An 18,167-nucleotide genomic window follows, 5' to 3' on the forward strand; every position below is an offset into this window, starting at 1 on the left:
GGACTTGAACACTTCTTTTATTGTCGATGAGGGGACCCTGCTCGGCAGTATAATGCTGTGTGACTGAGCCCTGCTCCACATCGCCTAATTCTATGTTAGAATCTACGACAGTATTTGTCACTGCAACCGCCTTAGATACCGGATCCCGGTATTCTCCCTCTAATGTCCGGCGCAATTGATAGCGGTAATGTTGGTCTTCAGTTAGCACTTTCCAACAGTACATACGTTGTAATTTTTTGTGTTGATCATTTTTATTGACCCTAATTTTTGGTTTAATTGTAAAGGTTACACCGGTCTAACAGTAAGTAAGTTGGATGAGGCGGAGAGCCTGCCTGTACTATGTTGGCTCATTTTGGAAGAGATTTCAGATACTCCAAGTGAAGCTTCTTTTGCGCATCCCATTCTTTCTGGAGCTTTTTTCGTCGACTCTTGGCCACTTCAGTGCCTTCATTGTCATGAGTAGGAATGCCGTTCTCATCAAACTTTGAAAATTCCTTGTCCAAGCTCAAGAACATCTGTTCAGGTGCAACCTTTCCTTTCTCCAACCGCTCCAGACGCTTTTGTTCTAGTAGAGCAGCAGCTTGCGCTTTTTTTGCTTGTTTCTCCGCTTCACGGGCTCTTTTGATCTCACGTTGTTTGATGAGCTCATTTTTGTCTACAAATTTAATAAGTGCTGTCCCATCTAGAAGAAAATTCATAGTTAAATTTGGTAAAATTACACGTTTGTTCTGTACCTCTTGTTCCATATCACACAATCTTACCTTCTTGGTCATCCAACAAGACACCTAATTCGACAAGCTCATCATCTCTTAGTTTGTCGCTCAAAGCCAGAAATTCGGCGTGACTCTTTTGCTCTTTTGCAAAACCTCGGACACTGTCACGGAATTTAGAAAGCACATCAAGATAAGGCATAACAGTATCTTCGAGCTGTGAAAGAGAATGTCAGACATGTGGCGGGGATAGTGTTCGATTCACGTCACCGATCGTCGGTTTCTTACATTGGCAGCACCAGCATTATTTGTAGCGCCAAATCCTATCTCAGCTCCGTTGTCTGCTACACCAAATACCTTGAGCATGGAGGTGGTCCACTTTGCCACTTTCTCCAGCACGTGTATGTTGACCAGATTTCCTTTGGAAGCAGCATATTTGTTCGCTTGGCTGATAAGGTCAAGCATCTCTTGAACAGCAAGCGGAGTATTGATTGAGTCACAGAGTGCTGCGTGAACGTTGTCTTGCTTTTGAGCGAGGCTGCACGGCAGACGGTAAGATGACAGGGATATTGAATACTCTCTAGAAATACATAAAACTCACATGTTCATAAGCTCGCGTTCTTCATCATTGAATCGGTGAGTAAGAGAACCATCGGATTTTTCTATGGCTCCACGACTACCGTCTTCTCGAATCTTTCGTCCCATAGCTTTGACGTAAAGGAAGAAGTTCTGCCGTGTAGCGGATTTAGTTCAACAAGGCCCGTTTGGGTTCAATTCTTCATACTTTGGAATGATCCTTACGTTCATAAACTTTTCTTTATCCATGGTATCTTGCATGCCAGAGTCCTTGAAGTCCATTCTGGAATCCCATTGATGCATCAAATAAAAAAGTCTCAATTGGCGAGCAGTATATTTCTGCAGCGCCTCTTGAATACTGATGAAGTTCTTCAGACTTTTGCTCATCTTTTGACCTTCAACATGGAGATGGCCAGCGTGCAAAAAGTAGTTGACCCATTGCTTGCAGTTATAGTAAGCTTCGGACTGAGCGATTTCATTGTCATGATGAGGGAATGCGAGATCGCTACCTCCAGAGTGAATATCGATGTTTTCCGGAAGCACAGCACTAAGTGAGAGTTGATTAAAAACAACGAGTGTGTATGAGTAAACTAGTGTCTTAGCTGAACGGTAAATGTAGATGAAATGCCATTACCCTGCCATAACAGAGCACTCAATGTGCCAGCCTGGTCGGCCCTTGCCCCATGGTGAATTCCAAGTTGGTTCACCTGGCTTGGATGTCTTCCACAAAGCAAAGTCATTAGGGCTACGCTTTCCTTCAAGCTTGGATCCGAGAGAGCCTTCGCCATCATCAATAAGTTCCTGGTTACCCTTGGACCATGGTTCAAGTTTTGCATAGTGATGACCATTATGACCATCGTATTTGCCAGTATCAAAGTAGACTGAACCCGATGCCTCATAGGCGTAACCGTTTTCAATGATTTTTTGAACATAGTCTACAATTTCTGGCACATATTCACTAACTCTGGTTTGAACATCGGGAAGACGGACATTCAAGGCAGCCATATCTTCATAAAATTTATCTTCCCAGTATGCGGGCAGCTGACGGAAAATCTTGGGATCGTTGACTTGGTCCTTTTTCTGGATACGAATAATTTCCCAAAAAAAAGAGCGCAAGATTAGTATGGGAGGAAATTATCAGGTTGCATATCAATCGTTGGACCGAAACCTTTGTATGCTGATCCAAGGACATACCTCCTTATCCAGCCAAAGGCAGACGACATCCTTTGATTCTTCCAATAATCTACCAGCGTTTTCTTTGCTAGTGCTATTTGCTGCTAACTCCTTCTCAGCATTTGCTATTGCGTTATATGAGTTGTCCTACAATCACAGGTGAGCATCTTGTTCACGAAATAAATGATATAAAATTATAGACACCTACCAAAGCTGTGAAATGCATCTTGAACTTTTCGTCAATGAGAAGTGCACTTTGTACTGCCTCTGGTGTCATCTTTTGCTTGAACGCAGGCCAATCTTTTGAGGCATCAGAATCGATGCGTTCCATCTTGGAATCAGCATATTCCTTCCATGCGTTTTTAACTGCACCAACAAGTTCGGAGCTCAACGCTGGAGTAGCATTCTTCATTGTCTCGAACAAATGACCTTGGCGTGCTCGTAGAATGATCTGTACTGAATGGTCAGATCTATTCCGCCAGTAGTTGCTTGCATAGCTCACAATAGAAGCAAACATTTCACTAAAATGAGAGAGCTTACCTTGTCATCGATATCAGTAACGTTTTGGACGAATAACACATCATATTTGAAGTAGTCCTCCAATATACGGCGAATGATATCCATGGTCAGGTAGGTTCTGGGTAATTAGTGCGTTTGTAAATCAAGCGATCAAATACAAACGAGGGGCTCAATCCTACAAAAAACCGAGGGACGTACCTGGCATGACCCATATGTGATGCATCATAGACAGTTGGTCCACAGTTGTACCATGTCACTCTACGGCCGTTGATTGGAATGAAGTCGGTCTATGCAGCGTCCAGATTTAAGTACACGTTAACTAAATGGCTCCCGTCGTAATTCATATATACCTTTGTTTTGGTAAGAGAGTTCTGGAGCTTGAGAACAGGTGTCTCCTTTTGAGCAGGGAGGTGCCACTTTGGTTGCGATCTGGACACTGAGGTTGACATGGTGGAATGAACACGAAGCTGATAAAATGAACGAGTTGAGCGATAAGATATAGGAGATAAGTTCAGGATAAATCGACGCATACACACGCACTCAGACACACACGAAGAAAAGCAAGTTCACAGAAGGTGTGCGAGGAGCAAGCGTGTTAATAAAAGCAGGGTCAGGACTTTTTTGAACGGGGATGCATCCTGACTCAAAATCTCGAGTCACAAATTATACAGTGGCTTTGCCACTGATAATTGCCACTGCCATTATTGACCGCGCTGCTTTCGCTAGAATCATTGTCACCAAATACTCACATCAATTCTTTACGGAACATCTGTTAAAATAGTTACATCCTAAACGCTCATAAGGACGGATGATTAGGCAAAAAAGGCGATATATAGTTCTGTATTTTACGATGAATTCACAAGAGGGCCGACTTTACACATCTGGTGATACACTTTGCAAAAGCAATGATAATTTCTAATAAACCATTCCAAGTGTTCTCATATGAAAAAGATGTTTTTCAGAGTGATGTTCTATAACATTATATTGCTGCTTCTTTGAAGATTTACCACATCAAAATCAAGATTGACTTCGGTGGAGTGGGTGATCGCGTGACCTGCCATTTTGGCTCTGGAACGACGATCGTACATATCCCCAAAAGCACAAAGCAAGCAAGACTCTTTTTATCTTTCCTTTCTATCGTCTATTCTAGAAAGTACTCTGCTTTTCAAACTCAATACTTGAGCAGACTGGTACTTCACGCCCCTATTCCCCGATTCCTGGGTGCGATCCTGTCTTTACATCGGGAGTTGCAGCATGACTACGCAACAATCCGAACCAGCAATCTTTGAGCTGGTCGGAATCCACAACCGAATAACTTTGGACAATGTTTACTTCAACGGGATGCACGCATTACGGCATATCAAGCTTCGGAATCTTTGCGACAAGTATGTCACAGTCAAGATGCGATCGAACTTACGACGTCAGATCGTTTTCCAGCTACACAACGAGAACCTTCCAATTGTAGATAACGACGGTCCAGAGGAAGAAGATTTCGTATCCAATACAGTAGCAGCTTCCACGGTTAGCCGGTCTAATAAGGCTTTAGAGGAATTTTCGAATAGCCATTTCAATCAACTGTTCAATTATGTCAACCATATAGACGAAGTGGAGCTTCAACCTTTTCAAACCAAGTATATTGTTCTCGCCCTGCTGCCCAATCGTATGGCCAATAGAGCAGCATCTGGCCATATTGATGAAAGCGATGCCGACAACCTGGCTGAAGAAAAGGACGCCATAGATGATGAATCAGCTGTCAAAGGCGAAACTAGGTTCCATACTCGGTATGATCCTGGCAAAGAAGAAGACACCTACAACACGTTCGAAGTGAATGGCATGTTGTTCTTCTTTGGATACAAGCATGAAAAATCGTATGAGAAAAGTGCAGATTCTCGTTCAGAGTCTCCAGATACAGCCTACCTGACGCAGTCAACAGACGACAAACTTGCCGGGGCCGAGCCAGATTATCAGCTCAGTGTCAAATTCCGATCTACTGTATGTCAAAGTGTACTTTGGACCGATATCAGCGAGGTTGGCTTAAACTTTGATGATTGTGTTGTTGGAGGAACTTACTTTAAGGATTTCACCATCTCCAACAAATCTGAAATCGATTTATTCTGGTTGCTCAATACTGTCGATATCAACAACGCCAATAAGGATGACAGTCTTCGATTTACGGACTACGACACGGGCGAGGTACTTGACAATAAGCCAATACCTAGTTACTCTCATCGTCGAGTACGAGTTACCTTTAAGCCCAAGGAAGTTGGCGAATTCAACTATGATTTGCAAGTCGAGAATGTGAATGACTCTAGAAATTTGGAACAAACTCGAATACATGCATCGGTTCGATCTGTCCTCAAGGATGAAACCCTAGTTGTCAGCAGCGGAAACGTAGTCGATTTTGGCGATTGCTGTGCTGGTGCGTGGACCACTCAGCAGCTTGTCTTGAGGAATGTCAGCGAATTGCCAATGGATGTTCACCTCGCGTCCGATGGTGCAGAAATGTATTTCGATATCAAGAGTGGTTTAGAATCATCAAAAGATATGGGAAATATCGACAAGAAGAGGTTATTAGCCCCACGGCTGCTTAGAGATCCGTATAGTGGAACTTCAACTACAAATCCAACCATTACTCCAGTCGCCAGCATTAGCGAACTTTCTGGTCCTAATAGTGAGGTTAGCTCACGTGCGTCATCCCCGACTCTCCCCCACTCTAAATCCAAGGAGGTAGAGACAAGCTCTTTACCTGTATCAATAGATTCATTAGGTCCATCTGTACAAAGTTCCCTGCGATCTCCAAAACCAAGCAATTTGCGAGTACCTAGTTCATCAACGTCGTTCAATGACGATTCTGATACGGATGCTGAAGGTACCCGAACGATGAAAACCAGCGAGTCTGCTGATGAGTCTTCTGTTGCCTCTGCAGGTAACACTGGTTTAGAGAACTTTACGCGAATTGAAGACATCATAATAAGAGCTGGCAGCGAAAGACGTATACAAGTCTCGTATCGACCAGAGATGGACAACTCACCGACCGACTTTAACGCTGGTCAACTCATGCGACGGAATTTTCGAATTGTCATCGAATATGGTCCTTATCGTTCTGGTGCTTCCAAAGAACGCAAAGTAATCCAATGTAAAGCTCGCAGCTGTACATCGTTCGTGGAAGCCATACCTCGCGAAATCAACTTTGGCGACACTGATGTTGGAGCGCTTAAATCACTACCTGTCAACATCTTTAACCGTTCCGATATTCCAGCTCGAGTTGAACTCCAGTTCAATTCCAAAGTCCTGAATTGTCAGCGTGGAGAAATCTCTATTCCGCCAAGAAGTCTCTTTGAATTGAAACTAGACATGTACCCTCGCAAAGTCAATGCCGACTACCGCAAACAACTGACTTTAGTGAATTATCTCAACCGCAAAAACGATCAGATTATAGAAGTTCGAAGTACCAACATTGACAAAAATAGAGTTACTTTTCATTCGTTGTTTTATCGAATTCTGACCGCTACTGGAGCCAACTTCATCGATTTTGGACCTATCGCATTGAATTCTCCAGCCTTGAGAACCTTCACCATTGACAATATCAGCAATCGAACGCTCAAATTAGAGGTGACCACCTCGCTCCCAGACGACTTTGTAATATATACGCGAAAGAAAGCTAAGAAGGTCGATGTGGAACCAGACGTAGAGAAGGATGAAGTGAAGAAACTGGAATCAGAGGAGCGACCAACGGTGGATGAAAAGTCTGAAATTCCGACATCTCAATCTAGTGATCAAAGTGAAGCAAGAAAACATCCTAATACAACAAACAAGATTTCTACTGTTCCATCTGGCGTGGCAAAGAATTTCACATCCAATCAAGCAGCTATCTCTGCTGTACGACAAGTTCGAAGCAATATTGCCACGCGTAAGGATTATCTGCATAGTGAAACGGCCTACCTTGATCTGGCGATTCCTAGTTCCCAGAGCAACATGCGCAAGAAGCTCTTGAATATAAAGGCTCTCAACCACAAAGCACCTATCGCTTCCTTATCAAATAAATTTAAAGATTCAAGGAATAAGGAAACAAGCCGGAAAATGTTGAACGGCAAATCATCCTCGACGCAAAGCTCAACTCCTTCATCCGATCGAGAACTTAGCAGCAGTCAAATACCAAGACGACCTGCTTTAGCCTTATCCCGTGATGACTCTAAGAATGCATCTAGTAGATCTTTGGGTATCACCGCCGCGCGGCACAAGTCACGAAAAAATTTGGATTGGTCTGATATAACCGGCATGTCAAGAGTACCGTTTGATGATCTTATTGCCGTCTTAGAACATTGTTCCAAAGCTTTACCACCTCTGTTTCCTAAGCAGTCTGTGGAAGAAAAGTTTGTTCGTCATCAAATGGCCTGGCGTCATGAACTGGAACGTTTGATCGAAAAGGAAATTCTTGTTGCGTCCAAGCAGATCGAGATTGAAGCTGGTGAAGAAGAAGAAGTGATCATTGTTTTTACCCCGGATGGTTCCACCAAACCTCATATTCAGAATACGCCAAGAAAGCAAGATGCTCGTATTTTCCTTCGCCTGATTGAGTTCGACCGCAGCATTGAGCAAACTCAGTTCGAATCTTTGAGGGACCTAGACCATTCGCAAATCCCACTTCGAGAGCTGATTGTGCGATCTCATCTTTGTCGGTCAGTTATGGACCTTGGTCAGAAGAATATCAACTTTGGTCTACTTGAACGCAATGAACGAAGGACAAAGAGTATCATATTGCACAACCGAAGTGAAACTTCTCTTCTCTATACCATTCGAAAATCAGGTTCCATTGCCTCTGGTGATATTATGCTCGGGTCTGGACGACATGGCGTTGTTAGAGCCTTCGGCAAACGTGAAATCGATTTCGTTTTCGAGCCTACTTTACCCGGCCAATTTATGGAGCGCTTGGTTGTGGAAAACATCAGAGATCGAGAGAATGATCAAGTTGTCTTAGTGAAAGCAAATGTTCGGAAACCATCCACTTTCTTCATCAAGTCCCTTCAGATGAACTTTGGCGTTTGCTTTATGGGTCAGCTATGTTCGCGCGTTGAAACCATTGTCATCACAAACACCAACAAGCAGTCTCGGACGTTTGAAATTCGCACGGATCCTAAAGAAATGCAGTTTGATTTCTGTACTGTTGATTTCGATTATGTTGTGGAGGATGATAACGAAGGTACTTTGACCAAGGAGCAAGAAGAAGAGATTGAGACTCTGGAGCAAAAGTTGAAGATCGCGCGGAGGAAAGGTCACGCTGACAAGGTCAAGAAGTATTTAAAGAAACTTGCGAAACTCAAGAAGACTACTTTTGAGATTGAGAGCAATCTGCATGGTGAACCTGAGAGTGAGCGATCATCATCAACAGCACCTCCAGAAAGTGACACGACAGCACCTGATGCGCCTACGGATAGTAGTAATATATCCCCTGGCACCAATGGATTTATCGATCACCCCGCTGTCAGCATTGTCAAGGAAGCCGCTGCAAAGCTGCGCTCTGATACTATGTCTACTGTTTCTTCTCAAACCTCACAAAAGTACAAGAGAACTGCAAATAGCGTCATCTTCTCCCTTGATGCGCATGCTACCAAGACCATCTCTGTGTACCTTAAACCGGTTAGCACTGTCATAACAAGTGGAAATGTGACACCGGACGATAGGAGTTCGAAGGACGTCCCTACTCTTGAGCAGATCACTGGAAGAATCTTCGTTCATGAGCACAAGAACACTGATATCTGCAAAAAAATTGTTTTCACCGCGCAAATATGCCGAGATCAAGGAGCATTCATCAACAATGTTGCCAAGAAAATGACAGGAGATGAACCTATGCTTGTAAATCATGATACAATTGTTGCTGAGCATGTTGTAAACGGTGTTGAACCAGGAGTGGAAGAAGGCCAACCAAGCTTGCAGGCAGATCATGTGATAGACAGAGAGCCAGAGATGGAACCCTTATCACTGGAAAGAGCGTTCCTTGATTGTGGCCGGCTCGAGCTTGATCAACCCACCACGTTTTACCTGAACGTGGCCAATCGATCTCAAAAAGGACTGTATTTTGAAGTCATCATTGATCCTGCAGAATACGATTTCTTCAATAATTTTGAGGATGTTAAGCAACTACTTAAGCCTGAGGAACAACGCAAGGTCATCTTTCCGATCGTTCCAAAGACCATAGGATTACAGCAACATCACATTCTCCTACGAAACGTTGCCACTGGATCTGTCTTTCCTTTCACAGTACAATGTATGGTTCATCGTGGTCAATATTTGCGATTTCCCTCCTTAGGTGGGGATGGTGAGCTTGATCTGGGCTACTCCTATGTTGATCCTGGGTGCAAATACTCTCAAGTCACGCCTTTGCTGGTGGAGAACATTACTGATGATGATTTGTACATTAGCTGTCAGAGTAATCTGTCGCAACAAGTGGTCATCTTCCAGGACGAAAATATTGAGCGTGGTCAAGTTGAGAGAATGTTCTTTAAGCGCAAGAGCATGACGACCGTGTGGGTGGCCGTTCAACCGAACTTGTTATCTGGATATTTAAATACCTCGGGAGACGAATGTCGAGAGCTCGTTGGTGGTATCAAGTTTGGTATCTACATGAAATCCGATGGCTTCGAGCCCATCAGGGACGAAGCCGATGAAGGAGAATACTGTCTTGCTCTCCAGCAGACTGTTAAGTTCACATCTCTCATTGGCCAATCCAACCTCGAAGTATCGGACAAAATCATCAATATGGGCTACACTGATATTTTAGGAGGAGAATTTTATGGCCACTTTACGATCAAGAACAAAAGTGGAAGGCTACCTCTTGATTACGAAGTTGAATGTTCTAGTAGCAACATTGTTGTGGATAGAAATAGTGGTACTCTTGATGGATGGCGCATGTCCGAATTGAAAGCAAAGGCATTTACCGACGCCAATGCTAGAAAACCATCTTATGATGCAGCCTGGAGTGTATCAGCAACTCAAATAACGTTCAAAATCTATTCCACCATCTATGGGTTGCTCAAGGAAAAGATCACCATCATCAACAAGTACAACAGCATGGAAGTGTTTGATATCGAAGTTCGTCTTTTTGTCGACTGTGGAACGCTGAAGATCCCATCCACCGACAGCGGTGTCAACTGGCCATCTGATATATCCGAGTTGTCGGAAACATCCGACAGACATTATCACAGAGACACACACCAACTGCCTGTTATCAAATGGGAAGATATCTATGTTCGACCTCTCAAGCTAGACTCAGAGAACGTGGCTGACGAGACGGATACTAGCCCAAGCTACACATTCGCTCATGATCCAACTTCCAACGATGCCAAGCAGTTACCTAGCTTTGAAGTAGAGAATATGTCAGAAGCTTTGATGCATCTAACACCTTTGAGCGACCTTACTATGAAGTCCCAGTGGAATTCGGATGATGTATGCGCCGCCGAAATAGAACCTGGGATGCCTTTTCACGCTTGTGGACCAGCTTTGAGACTTACTCACAACGAAGTGTGTTCCATCACAGTGTATCCACCATCACCAGAAGATTTGTCTGCTACAGAATTGGAGCAACTCAGTGTTGGAGAACGTGGTTCTATCCGCGGCCTGCTTGTTCTTTATGACGCGATCACTAAGAACGTCATCAAAGTATTTGACTTGGAAGCAAGCTTCTGCGCATCTGTTGCTGATCTCAGCGTAAAATCCATCAACATTGGTAAGATTGGTCATGCCACCTCTTGGAAACCCATGCCTTTCTACTTCGCTGTTCGGAACTTGTCAGATATCATGTTACGATATACCATAGAGGCACCATCCTATATCACGCTAGAGCCGACCATCGCCAGCGGTGAACAGTCTGCTCGAGAATATGATTTGGCACCAATGGGTCAATGTAGAATTGAAGGTGTATTAGACCCCAAAGCTTGTGAAGATCAGACTCCAGGCTTGCGTGATATTCCCATTCGATTGATCAACAAAAACAACAGCGACAATGTTATGGTGTTGACATTACGTGCTCAGATGACTATTTTCGAGTTAGGATTTGAGCGACTCAACAACAACTCCATTTTGCTACCTGTGCTTTCTCATCCCTTGGCAGCCCAAAATGTTCCATGTGACAATTGGTTCACGATATGCAACACAACGGACGATGACACCAAATTTGAGATCGGAGCAGAGATAGCGCCAGATTTGAAGTCCCTCATCAAGTTAAACGTACTATCACGCTACTCCAACACACCACTCAAAGGTGGTTTCACGCTCAATCCTCGTGGTAAAATTGAAATCAGAGTCAGAGCATATCCAATAGAAGATGCTCGTTTGCCAGTGGATCGCCCCGACCTTCTTGATCCCAGTGGAATTGATTTTGCTAAAGTGTGGGTCAGTACACGGTTTAACGACTCTCGGGAGGATAATGGACGACAGTTCAGCGAGGAGATCAATGTTAGAGGCGTACTGTCAGAAGTTCCTATGTTCTCGTTATCAGAACGGCGACTGGAGTTCAAAATCGTCACTTCGTATCTTGAAGGAGAAAATAGTGATGAAGAACATCAAGCTGCCGCCATACAAGCGTTGCCACCTCCTTCCGTAGTGCCTGAATTTGCTCAGTTGTCTGTGACTAACCTGTCACAGAAGCAAGCTCTCCGATTCAAAGTGACGCTTGAAGGACCTGTTGAATTTTCTGCTCGCAAGGTCATTCGTATAGCAGAGCTCGATGGTTCAGGCATAGGCATTGTAGAACCTGGTGCATCCCTTCCGCTATCAGTAGAGATTATTGATCCAAAAGGAAGTTTATCTGGACAGTTCCGCATTCACATCGATGACATGGATTCAGTACACGGTTGTAGACAGACAACGACGATATATGTGATAGAGGACCGACGCAAGATCAGGAAATCGACGCCGAAAAAGAAGAAGCCGGTGACAAACAAGTTGCTCGATCAAGTAGCGGGAAAGGGTGGTTTGCTGAAACCCAACCTCATTCGCATGGACTCTCCTGCTTCCGTCTTGCCGTATATCAACTTGCGTGGATGCAAGCGGATCGATGAAGGATTTATGGGTGGTCGATATGAACTTGACCTTGGACAACTGGACATGGGTTCTAATGCCATTACGAAGAAGCTCACGTTGGAAAACACATCTGATTCCGCTGTTTCCTATCGCATCCGTTGTATACCAGATCCTGAACGAGAATGGCTAAAAATCAGCCGGTCAGAAGGAACGCTTGAATCACTATCCGATACCTTGACTTTCACTGAACCGCACACTGTCACGCTCAGCTTCTCAACTGCTATACGTAACATATATCTCACCTACTTGATCATTGAGAATATTGACAATCCCATCGACACCAAAACTATCCGCGTTACCATGGAGGTTGTTGCTCGACAGAATGTTCGACGTGGTCAAATCAGCGAGAGTGAAAATAACAATGTTTTTGATGTTTTCGTCAATGGCATTGATATATCTCAAACCTGTATAGATATGCTCAACATATTTTACGGATCAGAGTACACTGCGCGAAGTATGCTGATTTATAATCGAGAGTCGGTTCCCTTGGAGTTTACGGTATGTTGTTTATGCAAATGAGCGTCGATTTTTAAAAGTCCAAATGTGCCATGAAACTAAGCCATCCGTTAGATCATGTCCAATTTACTTCATGACGACCCAACCGAGATTCTCTTCTCTACTTCTCAGTCTGCGACCCGACTATTCAAATCCTTGACGGTCGAACCCAAAAACCATATTCGTGTCTATATCAGATTCCGACCTTTACCTTCTAAGGCTGTACGCCATCAAATAGAGGAGCGAGGAGGAGACCACAACGATGTTGTCGAACACAAGACGGTTGAGATATACATCAATTGTCGCTTAGTTAAGGATTACCAGCAAACTGTGTTGTTAAAAGCAGAATGTCGTATGCCAGCTTTCCGGGTTGCATACCATGAAACCCAGGCCTTGATGGGGACTCTCCAAAAGCGAAAAGACGCTGGCAATGAAGATGGAAGCCAATGGGACCTTTCTTTTCCAGCGCCTGGTCACCATATGGTGATTTGCAACTTACAGAAAGATCCAATGTCATATCAGATCGTCAACGACACATCGCACTTCTTACTCGAATTTCCTGATGGTAATAATAAGGTGATTCCGCCTGGCATGTCCCACAAGGTTATCATCAAGCCCAATATGAAGAGGCTTCTTGACAATGCTGAAGCCATCCATCGGGTACGTTACGTGAACAGCATAGACTCTGAGATGAGATAGTGCCATCCATATATTGACATGCATTCATACATTTTATTAGGAAAAGTACCTTCAAGAGTATGTTACAGTCTACAACAAGGATAGACCTCAGGAGAATTACTGGATACCGCTGCGTATGAGCTTCGGTCACGTCAGTAACTTTCAACTGGCATCGGGCTATCGGTCGTCGCATGCGTACAGCATGCTTGAAAGTCACGTCGTGTCATTCCTCAAGGACTTCAACGCAGGGATGCGTTACCTCTCTACGTTCAGTGAAGATGATGATCGCCGCGCCGAGCTCGAATTCAAATACTACTATATTGTTGATCAACTTGTATATTATTCCACCGTCAAAACCGGTGAAAACTTTTTCCAACTCGCAAGTTTGCTATTTTGGTAAGTTACTTTCTACAGATATAGGATCGCAGGCTCGGTGCTTATACTTCTTTTCCATTTAGCTCCTTGTTAAAACATGACATTTTCAAACCCTTCATGCCTTCTCTGCTGAATGCAAATGATGAGCATCCCGAACAACGAGTGTGGCCAGAAGCCCTTAGAATATGGGTGTTCTCTTTGCACTATTTCTTATCTTTCTTCCCTCAACGACCGGCCATGCTCGAAACGCTTCGAAGATTATATTCCAACTTAGTATCTGGGGATCACCAAAGCTGCTGATATGAGCCATTCTAGACGATCGCCCCTTCTCTTCTAATTCCGAACGCTTTTTTCATTTGTTCTACTTTCTTCTGTACATTTTGATATATTACATTCTCGACCTTAATTTCTGCTCTGACACGTTTCCGGCTTGACTACAATCTCCCTCACACCCCAAAAAAAAAAGAGAAAGCTCGACATGTATAAAAAACCCAAAAAAAGAGAAAAAGAACGCCTGCCGCAAAGAAGTTATACCAATAAATACAAATGGTAGCCAATTTTTTTATTATGTTTTGTTTCAGTATCTTACAGACTGAACGTGGTGCAATGTTCGAAAAAGCGGTGGAATATACACTGTGGAGCAAGAAAGCGGTTGACGCCGCAAACCAGCGCATTTACTTTCTGGCAAATGTAACCTTGATAGGTTTGCCTTCCTCGATTTCGTGGCCGCCCAGCGCAGCTTTTGCGATGGCAGCAAGCGCTTCGTCTTCGTATTCGACGAAGGCAATGTCGCGCTTGGTGGGGATCATACGGACTTCGCGGAAACCTGGGTGCTGTTGGAAAAGGTCGACCAACTGAGCCTGTTGAACATTTTCCGGCAAGTTTTGAAGGAAAAGAATGTTGTTGGGAGGAAGAAACTCGTCTGGGATTTGTTGACCGGGTGGAGGCGCAGCGCCTGGTGCGAAACCTGGAAGTAGGGTTAGACAGATTGAACAAAACGAAGTAGTCGTAAGCACAACACGTAAAACAAGAATATCAAAAGTTACCTGGCATGGGTGCTTTTTGCTGCTGTCCAAATGGCGCAGAAAGGGGAGGACGATTAGCTGTAGAGACTGGGTTAGAACGATACATTCAGGAGTATTTGCATTACAGGTATGACAGCCTGACAAACCTTTCTCTTCTAATCTAGTAGTATGGTGCTGATCGTAGTCTCCATCCAACTTGGCGTGTACGTCTGACTTGTTGCGAGCGTACTGAAGCACAAGCGGTTTATCATAAAGGACAAAATGCTGAAGTTCCTTGATAGCCTTTCCTGCACTTTCCTCATCTTTGAAAGCTACAAAAGCTTGTCCACGAGCCCGGATATTGGCGTATGCAACGACATCCAACACCTCACCGTACTGCGAAAAGAGCGTTTCTAACGTTTTCTTCAAGACTATGCCACCACGAAAAAAGCAAAGGCGAATTAGTATGGCGAAATTGGAACGATTAAAGTGTAAACCGAATGATTCGGCCCAGCAAAGGTGGTATCTGAAAGCTATATACCTGGAATCTGCACTCTCTCGTTAATGTTGTTGATGTAGACCGTTCGGCTTGGTGTCGTGTTTGGAGGCTGTCTGGGCACAGGAATACCTCCCACCAATTTTGGAGGAGGAATGCCCATTGGAGGAGGAGCCATTCCCATTGGTGGAGCACCAGGTGGAGCGATGCCTGGAAAAGGCGGAGGCATACCTTGCTGAGCCATCTTGATCTTTAAATTAGGGTGAAGTAAGGTTGTTTGATCCGAATTTCAGATCGTGAAACGGTCTGCAAAAAAATGCAAGGTCACAAATTGACCCCGCCAGGACAGAGCAGTTTTGTCGCCTTGATGACAATAACAAAGACATAACGACCTGAAGATCTCTTCGATTCACATATGTAGATATTTTGTCTTTATTTCTTTCGGGTATGGTGTTAATATAGTGGAGCAATATACAGTACAAAATCTGGAAAAGGGACCTTAGCCCACTTGTCCTTTAACTCTCGTACACGGTAGCGGGACGATGTAAAATAATCCTTCGACCCCTACTCTCTCGTTCGCCAGTATCTTGGAAGAGACCTTGCCAGCCGATTAGGAGGTCCTTCCTGTGAAGAGTTTGCCTCAAGATCTCTATTTTGAACGGGTGGGTTTGGATTTCCAGTCATTCGCGCCGGGAGTTCCATGGTAGGCCCATTGATCGCGGCCGAGGCAGCTTCCAGCTGTCGTCTCATATTTCTTGGAAGACTGCGGGCCATCCAGGATTGACTGAATTCGGCTGCATTATCAGCAGTGATGGTTGGACCAAAGGAGGAGGGGCTAGAGGTTGGCGTCAAAGAGAAGAAGCTTTGGAATCGAGAATTAGAAGCTGCTGCCTGTGGTGGGAGTTGCGGAGTTTGGCTGTTCTCATTAGACTCCGTGCGTGGAACGCTCAATGAACAATCGTGTTTACAAAGCGGGCAGGAAGCCGACTTGACGGTCAACCATGGATCTATGAAGAACAAGTTAATATCAATAAACATTAGTAAAGAGAATGAGAGGATAAACTTACCTATGCATTCACAGTGGAACTCGTGTCCACAAGGAAGCCTTCTAACTTTTTCTCCTTTATCAAAATCATCCAGACAAATAACGCACATAGCATCAGGTTGACTTTGTGCTATATTTGTGGAATTCAGTACATTTACATTTGGTGGAGAGACTTCTCGTTCATTGTTGTTGTTTGTGGATAGATCGGGTTTGTTTTCCTCCTGGTCATCTGCGTCTTTCGCCTGATCATCACCCTCTGCTGGTATCATTAAGGCTGCCTTTGCTGCTTGTGGTAGGTCCCCTTCCGAACATGCAGCTAAGGCTTCAGCATTTTCGAGAGCATGTGCAGATCTGGTCGACCGATTCGATCGCACAGAAAGAAGCGATACTCGTCTCGATAAACGTCTCTCTGTCATGTCGGCATTCGTCTCCGCTTCCTCTGTAGGTGGTTGTGATTCATGGTCATCATCTCCTACGATCCGGGCAGGGAAAATTTCCAATTGAGATGGGTCTATCAACGTTTTATCTTGCGGTATGATGGAAGCACTGGTTTGAGTAAGAACTATGCCCTGTTCAATTAGGGCGCGCTGTCTGCGACGAACACGCCATAGATGCCAGTGAAGTATAACTGATTGAAAAAAAATGAGTCATTTGTCACTCAACATATAGGATGAATTCCGAAAGGATACTTACCAGATACTATAAAGCTAGCGGCGAGCAAGGAAACCACAATGATCAGTGTAAATTCCCATGTATTCGGGAAAACACCAACCGCTGGATACATAGTAACCTTGAGGGCTTTATCGACAGTTACGTTGTTGGGTAGACTGTTATTGTAGTGGGATAGGGTTTTGATAGCATTCAAGTACATCAAGCCATCAGCGCCGCCTACTAGAAATGTGGGAATAGTGATGTTGCCTGGTGGAATATCCTAGATAGCGGCAAATGTCAGTAGCTGCATAACTCGACTAAACTGACAAAAAGAGGAGATAGACTTCTCACCATGAGCTGGTTGGTTTCACTATCAAATTCGCCATTAATGTAGATAATAGTAGCATTAGCGTTATCATACTGGGCAAGCAGAACCTTTTGCACAAGTGAACATTGTCCTATCCTAATAAGCGCAATCTTAGTTCCATTGTTGAAAGGGGCTGGAAGACCAGGTAGAGCTTCTGGAGGATTTTGTACGCAAGAATACCCTCGGTCATAAAGTAAGCCCTTGAGATACGAAAATCAGTTTACGCATAAACGAAGTGAGCGGGTTTATGGCAAAAGTTTACTCACAGTGAGACCATTAGAGGAGACCGTTTGATTAGTTGACGGAATGAGTTCTCTAATATCGGGATATTCAGCACTCGTGTCTACATTGTTTAGTGAAGTTGAATTTGAGTAGAGGAAAATTGGCACTGGGTAATTGAAATAAACATGGATGAGGATTTTGTCAGCATTGCAACGGGTTCAAAAACATTGGAATTCCAACTAACCTCCTTCTATATAGGGACTTGTTCCTCCTAGCCATAAGCCAGCAAGTACGCCTCTAGCCGAGACCAGCAAGAAGCAAAGTGTTGCTGCCCACAGCATTTGTCAAATGAAGGGTTCTGGCGCAAGAAGTTGGCACTGTTGTTGTCCTGGATACCGAATATAGCAATGTACCCATTTTTACTATTTTTGCTTTGCTGGAGGTTGGTCCGCCCGCAGCATTTTGTCCGAAAAACAATGGAATAAAAAATCTAACGGAGCCTTCTAGTGACAATAGTCGAACTTCGAGATGACTCGTAGCAAGCATGGTATGTCACAAATCTTAACGTACCGTAATGAAATTACAGCTGGTCCGAAAGATATCAATATCGTCACCGGTACATTTAAACTTTCAAAAGTGCTACTGATTTAGAAACTTGGGAAAACAAGAAGAACTGGGTGGAAAGATACACAAATGGCGACGTTAATTTTAATTTAACAATACGCAACAGCGGCATCTGCTAATGACACAGCAAACTGTTCATTCAAGCCAGTGTAAA

At 44.0% G+C, this 18,167-nt stretch overlaps 4 protein-coding genes across 4 annotated transcripts; 1 reads left to right on the forward strand and 3 right to left on the reverse strand.

Annotated features, from left to right (window-relative positions):
- Positions 1–223: 223 nt before the first annotated feature.
- Positions 224–3,577, reverse strand: K450DRAFT_252645 (uncharacterized protein). Its single transcript, XM_051590915.1, has 12 exons — positions 3,519–3,577; positions 3,329–3,445; positions 3,177–3,265; positions 3,000–3,096; positions 2,668–2,910; positions 2,481–2,606; positions 1,921–2,366; positions 1,512–1,833; positions 1,312–1,439; positions 999–1,248; positions 762–927; positions 224–682 (listed from the first exon to the last, which is right to left on the reverse strand). The coding sequence occupies exons 2-12, from the start codon at positions 3,425–3,427 to the stop codon at positions 348–350; spliced, it is 2,301 nt and encodes a 766-aa protein (XP_051442334.1). The 5' UTR covers positions 3,428–3,445; positions 3,519–3,577; the 3' UTR covers positions 224–347.
- Positions 3,578–3,920: 343 nt separating this feature from the next.
- Positions 3,921–14,027, forward strand: K450DRAFT_252656 (uncharacterized protein). The gene is made up of 4 exons (XM_051590916.1): positions 3,921–12,554; positions 12,627–13,211; positions 13,291–13,625; positions 13,688–14,027. Exons 1-4 carry the CDS (start codon positions 4,233–4,235, stop codon positions 13,902–13,904), a joined length of 9,459 nt encoding a protein of 3,152 aa, XP_051442335.1. The 5' UTR covers positions 3,921–4,232; the 3' UTR covers positions 13,905–14,027.
- K450DRAFT_252663 (uncharacterized protein) lies at positions 13,983–15,508 on the reverse strand. Its single transcript, XM_051590917.1, has 4 exons — positions 15,150–15,508; positions 14,776–15,039; positions 14,651–14,707; positions 13,983–14,571 (listed from the first exon to the last, which is right to left on the reverse strand). The coding sequence occupies exons 1-4, from the start codon at positions 15,346–15,348 to the stop codon at positions 14,279–14,281; spliced, it is 813 nt and encodes a 270-aa protein (XP_051442336.1). The 5' UTR covers positions 15,349–15,508; the 3' UTR covers positions 13,983–14,278.
- Positions 15,476–17,754, reverse strand: K450DRAFT_252665 (uncharacterized protein). The gene is made up of 7 exons (XM_051590918.1): positions 17,634–17,754; positions 17,434–17,555; positions 17,152–17,367; positions 16,843–17,080; positions 16,172–16,777; positions 15,703–16,111; positions 15,476–15,625 (listed from the first exon to the last, which is right to left on the reverse strand). The coding sequence occupies exons 1-7, from the start codon at positions 17,728–17,730 to the stop codon at positions 15,604–15,606; spliced, it is 1,710 nt and encodes a 569-aa protein (XP_051442337.1). The 5' UTR covers positions 17,731–17,754; the 3' UTR covers positions 15,476–15,603.
- Between the last annotated feature and the right edge of the window lie 413 nt (positions 17,755–18,167).

The sequence above is a fragment of the Umbelopsis ramanniana genome (genome assembly GCF_025399195.1).
Source record: "Umbelopsis ramanniana AG unplaced genomic scaffold K450scaffold_51, whole genome shotgun sequence".
NCBI classification, from domain to species: Eukaryota; Fungi; Mucoromycota; class Umbelopsidomycetes; order Umbelopsidales; family Umbelopsidaceae; genus Umbelopsis; species Umbelopsis ramanniana.

What these genes read in the sequence shown, in the direction of transcription:
- K450DRAFT_252645 (XM_051590915.1), bottom strand. Translation starts at nt 3,427, where the DNA reads ATGTCAACCTCAGTGTCCAGATCGCAACCAAAGTGGCACCTCCCTGCT. An exon ending in TTACTGATATCGATGACAAG is followed by an intron (nt 2,911 to 2,999) that starts GTAAGCTCTCTC and finishes CATTCAGTACAG; the next exon opens with ATCATTCTACGAGCACGCCA. An exon ending in GAGTGCTCTGTTATGGCAGG is followed by an intron (nt 1,834 to 1,920) that starts GTAATGGCATTT and finishes ACTCTCACTTAG; the next exon opens with TGCTGTGCTTCCGGAAAACA.
- K450DRAFT_252656 (XM_051590916.1), top strand. Translation starts at nt 4,233, where the DNA reads ATGACTACGCAACAATCCGAACCAGCAATCTTTGAGCTGGTCGGAATC. An exon ending in CGGTTCCCTTGGAGTTTACG is followed by an intron (nt 12,555 to 12,626) that starts GTATGTTGTTTA and finishes GCCATCCGTTAG; the next exon opens with ATCATGTCCAATTTACTTCA. An exon ending in ATGCTGAAGCCATCCATCGG is followed by an intron (nt 13,212 to 13,290) that starts GTACGTTACGTG and finishes ACATTTTATTAG; the next exon opens with GAAAAGTACCTTCAAGAGTA.
- K450DRAFT_252663 (XM_051590917.1), bottom strand. Translation starts at nt 15,348, where the DNA reads ATGGCTCAGCAAGGTATGCCTCCGCCTTTTCCAGGCATCGCTCCACCT. An exon ending in CGAGAGAGTGCAGATTCCAG is followed by an intron (nt 15,040 to 15,149) that starts GTATATAGCTTT and finishes GTGGTGGCATAG; the next exon opens with TCTTGAAGAAAACGTTAGAA. An exon ending in GCAAAAAGCACCCATGCCAG is followed by an intron (nt 14,572 to 14,650) that starts GTAACTTTTGAT and finishes CCCTACTTCCAG; the next exon opens with GTTTCGCACCAGGCGCTGCG.
- K450DRAFT_252665 (XM_051590918.1), bottom strand. Translation starts at nt 17,730, where the DNA reads ATGCTGTGGGCAGCAACACTTTGCTTCTTGCTGGTCTCGGCTAGAGGC. An exon ending in AAGTCCCTATATAGAAGGAG is followed by an intron (nt 17,556 to 17,633) that starts GTTAGTTGGAAT and finishes TCAATTACCCAG; the next exon opens with TGCCAATTTTCCTCTACTCA. An exon ending in GTTCCACTGTGAATGCATAG is followed by an intron (nt 16,112 to 16,171) that starts GTAAGTTTATCC and finishes TGTTCTTCATAG; the next exon opens with ATCCATGGTTGACCGTCAAG.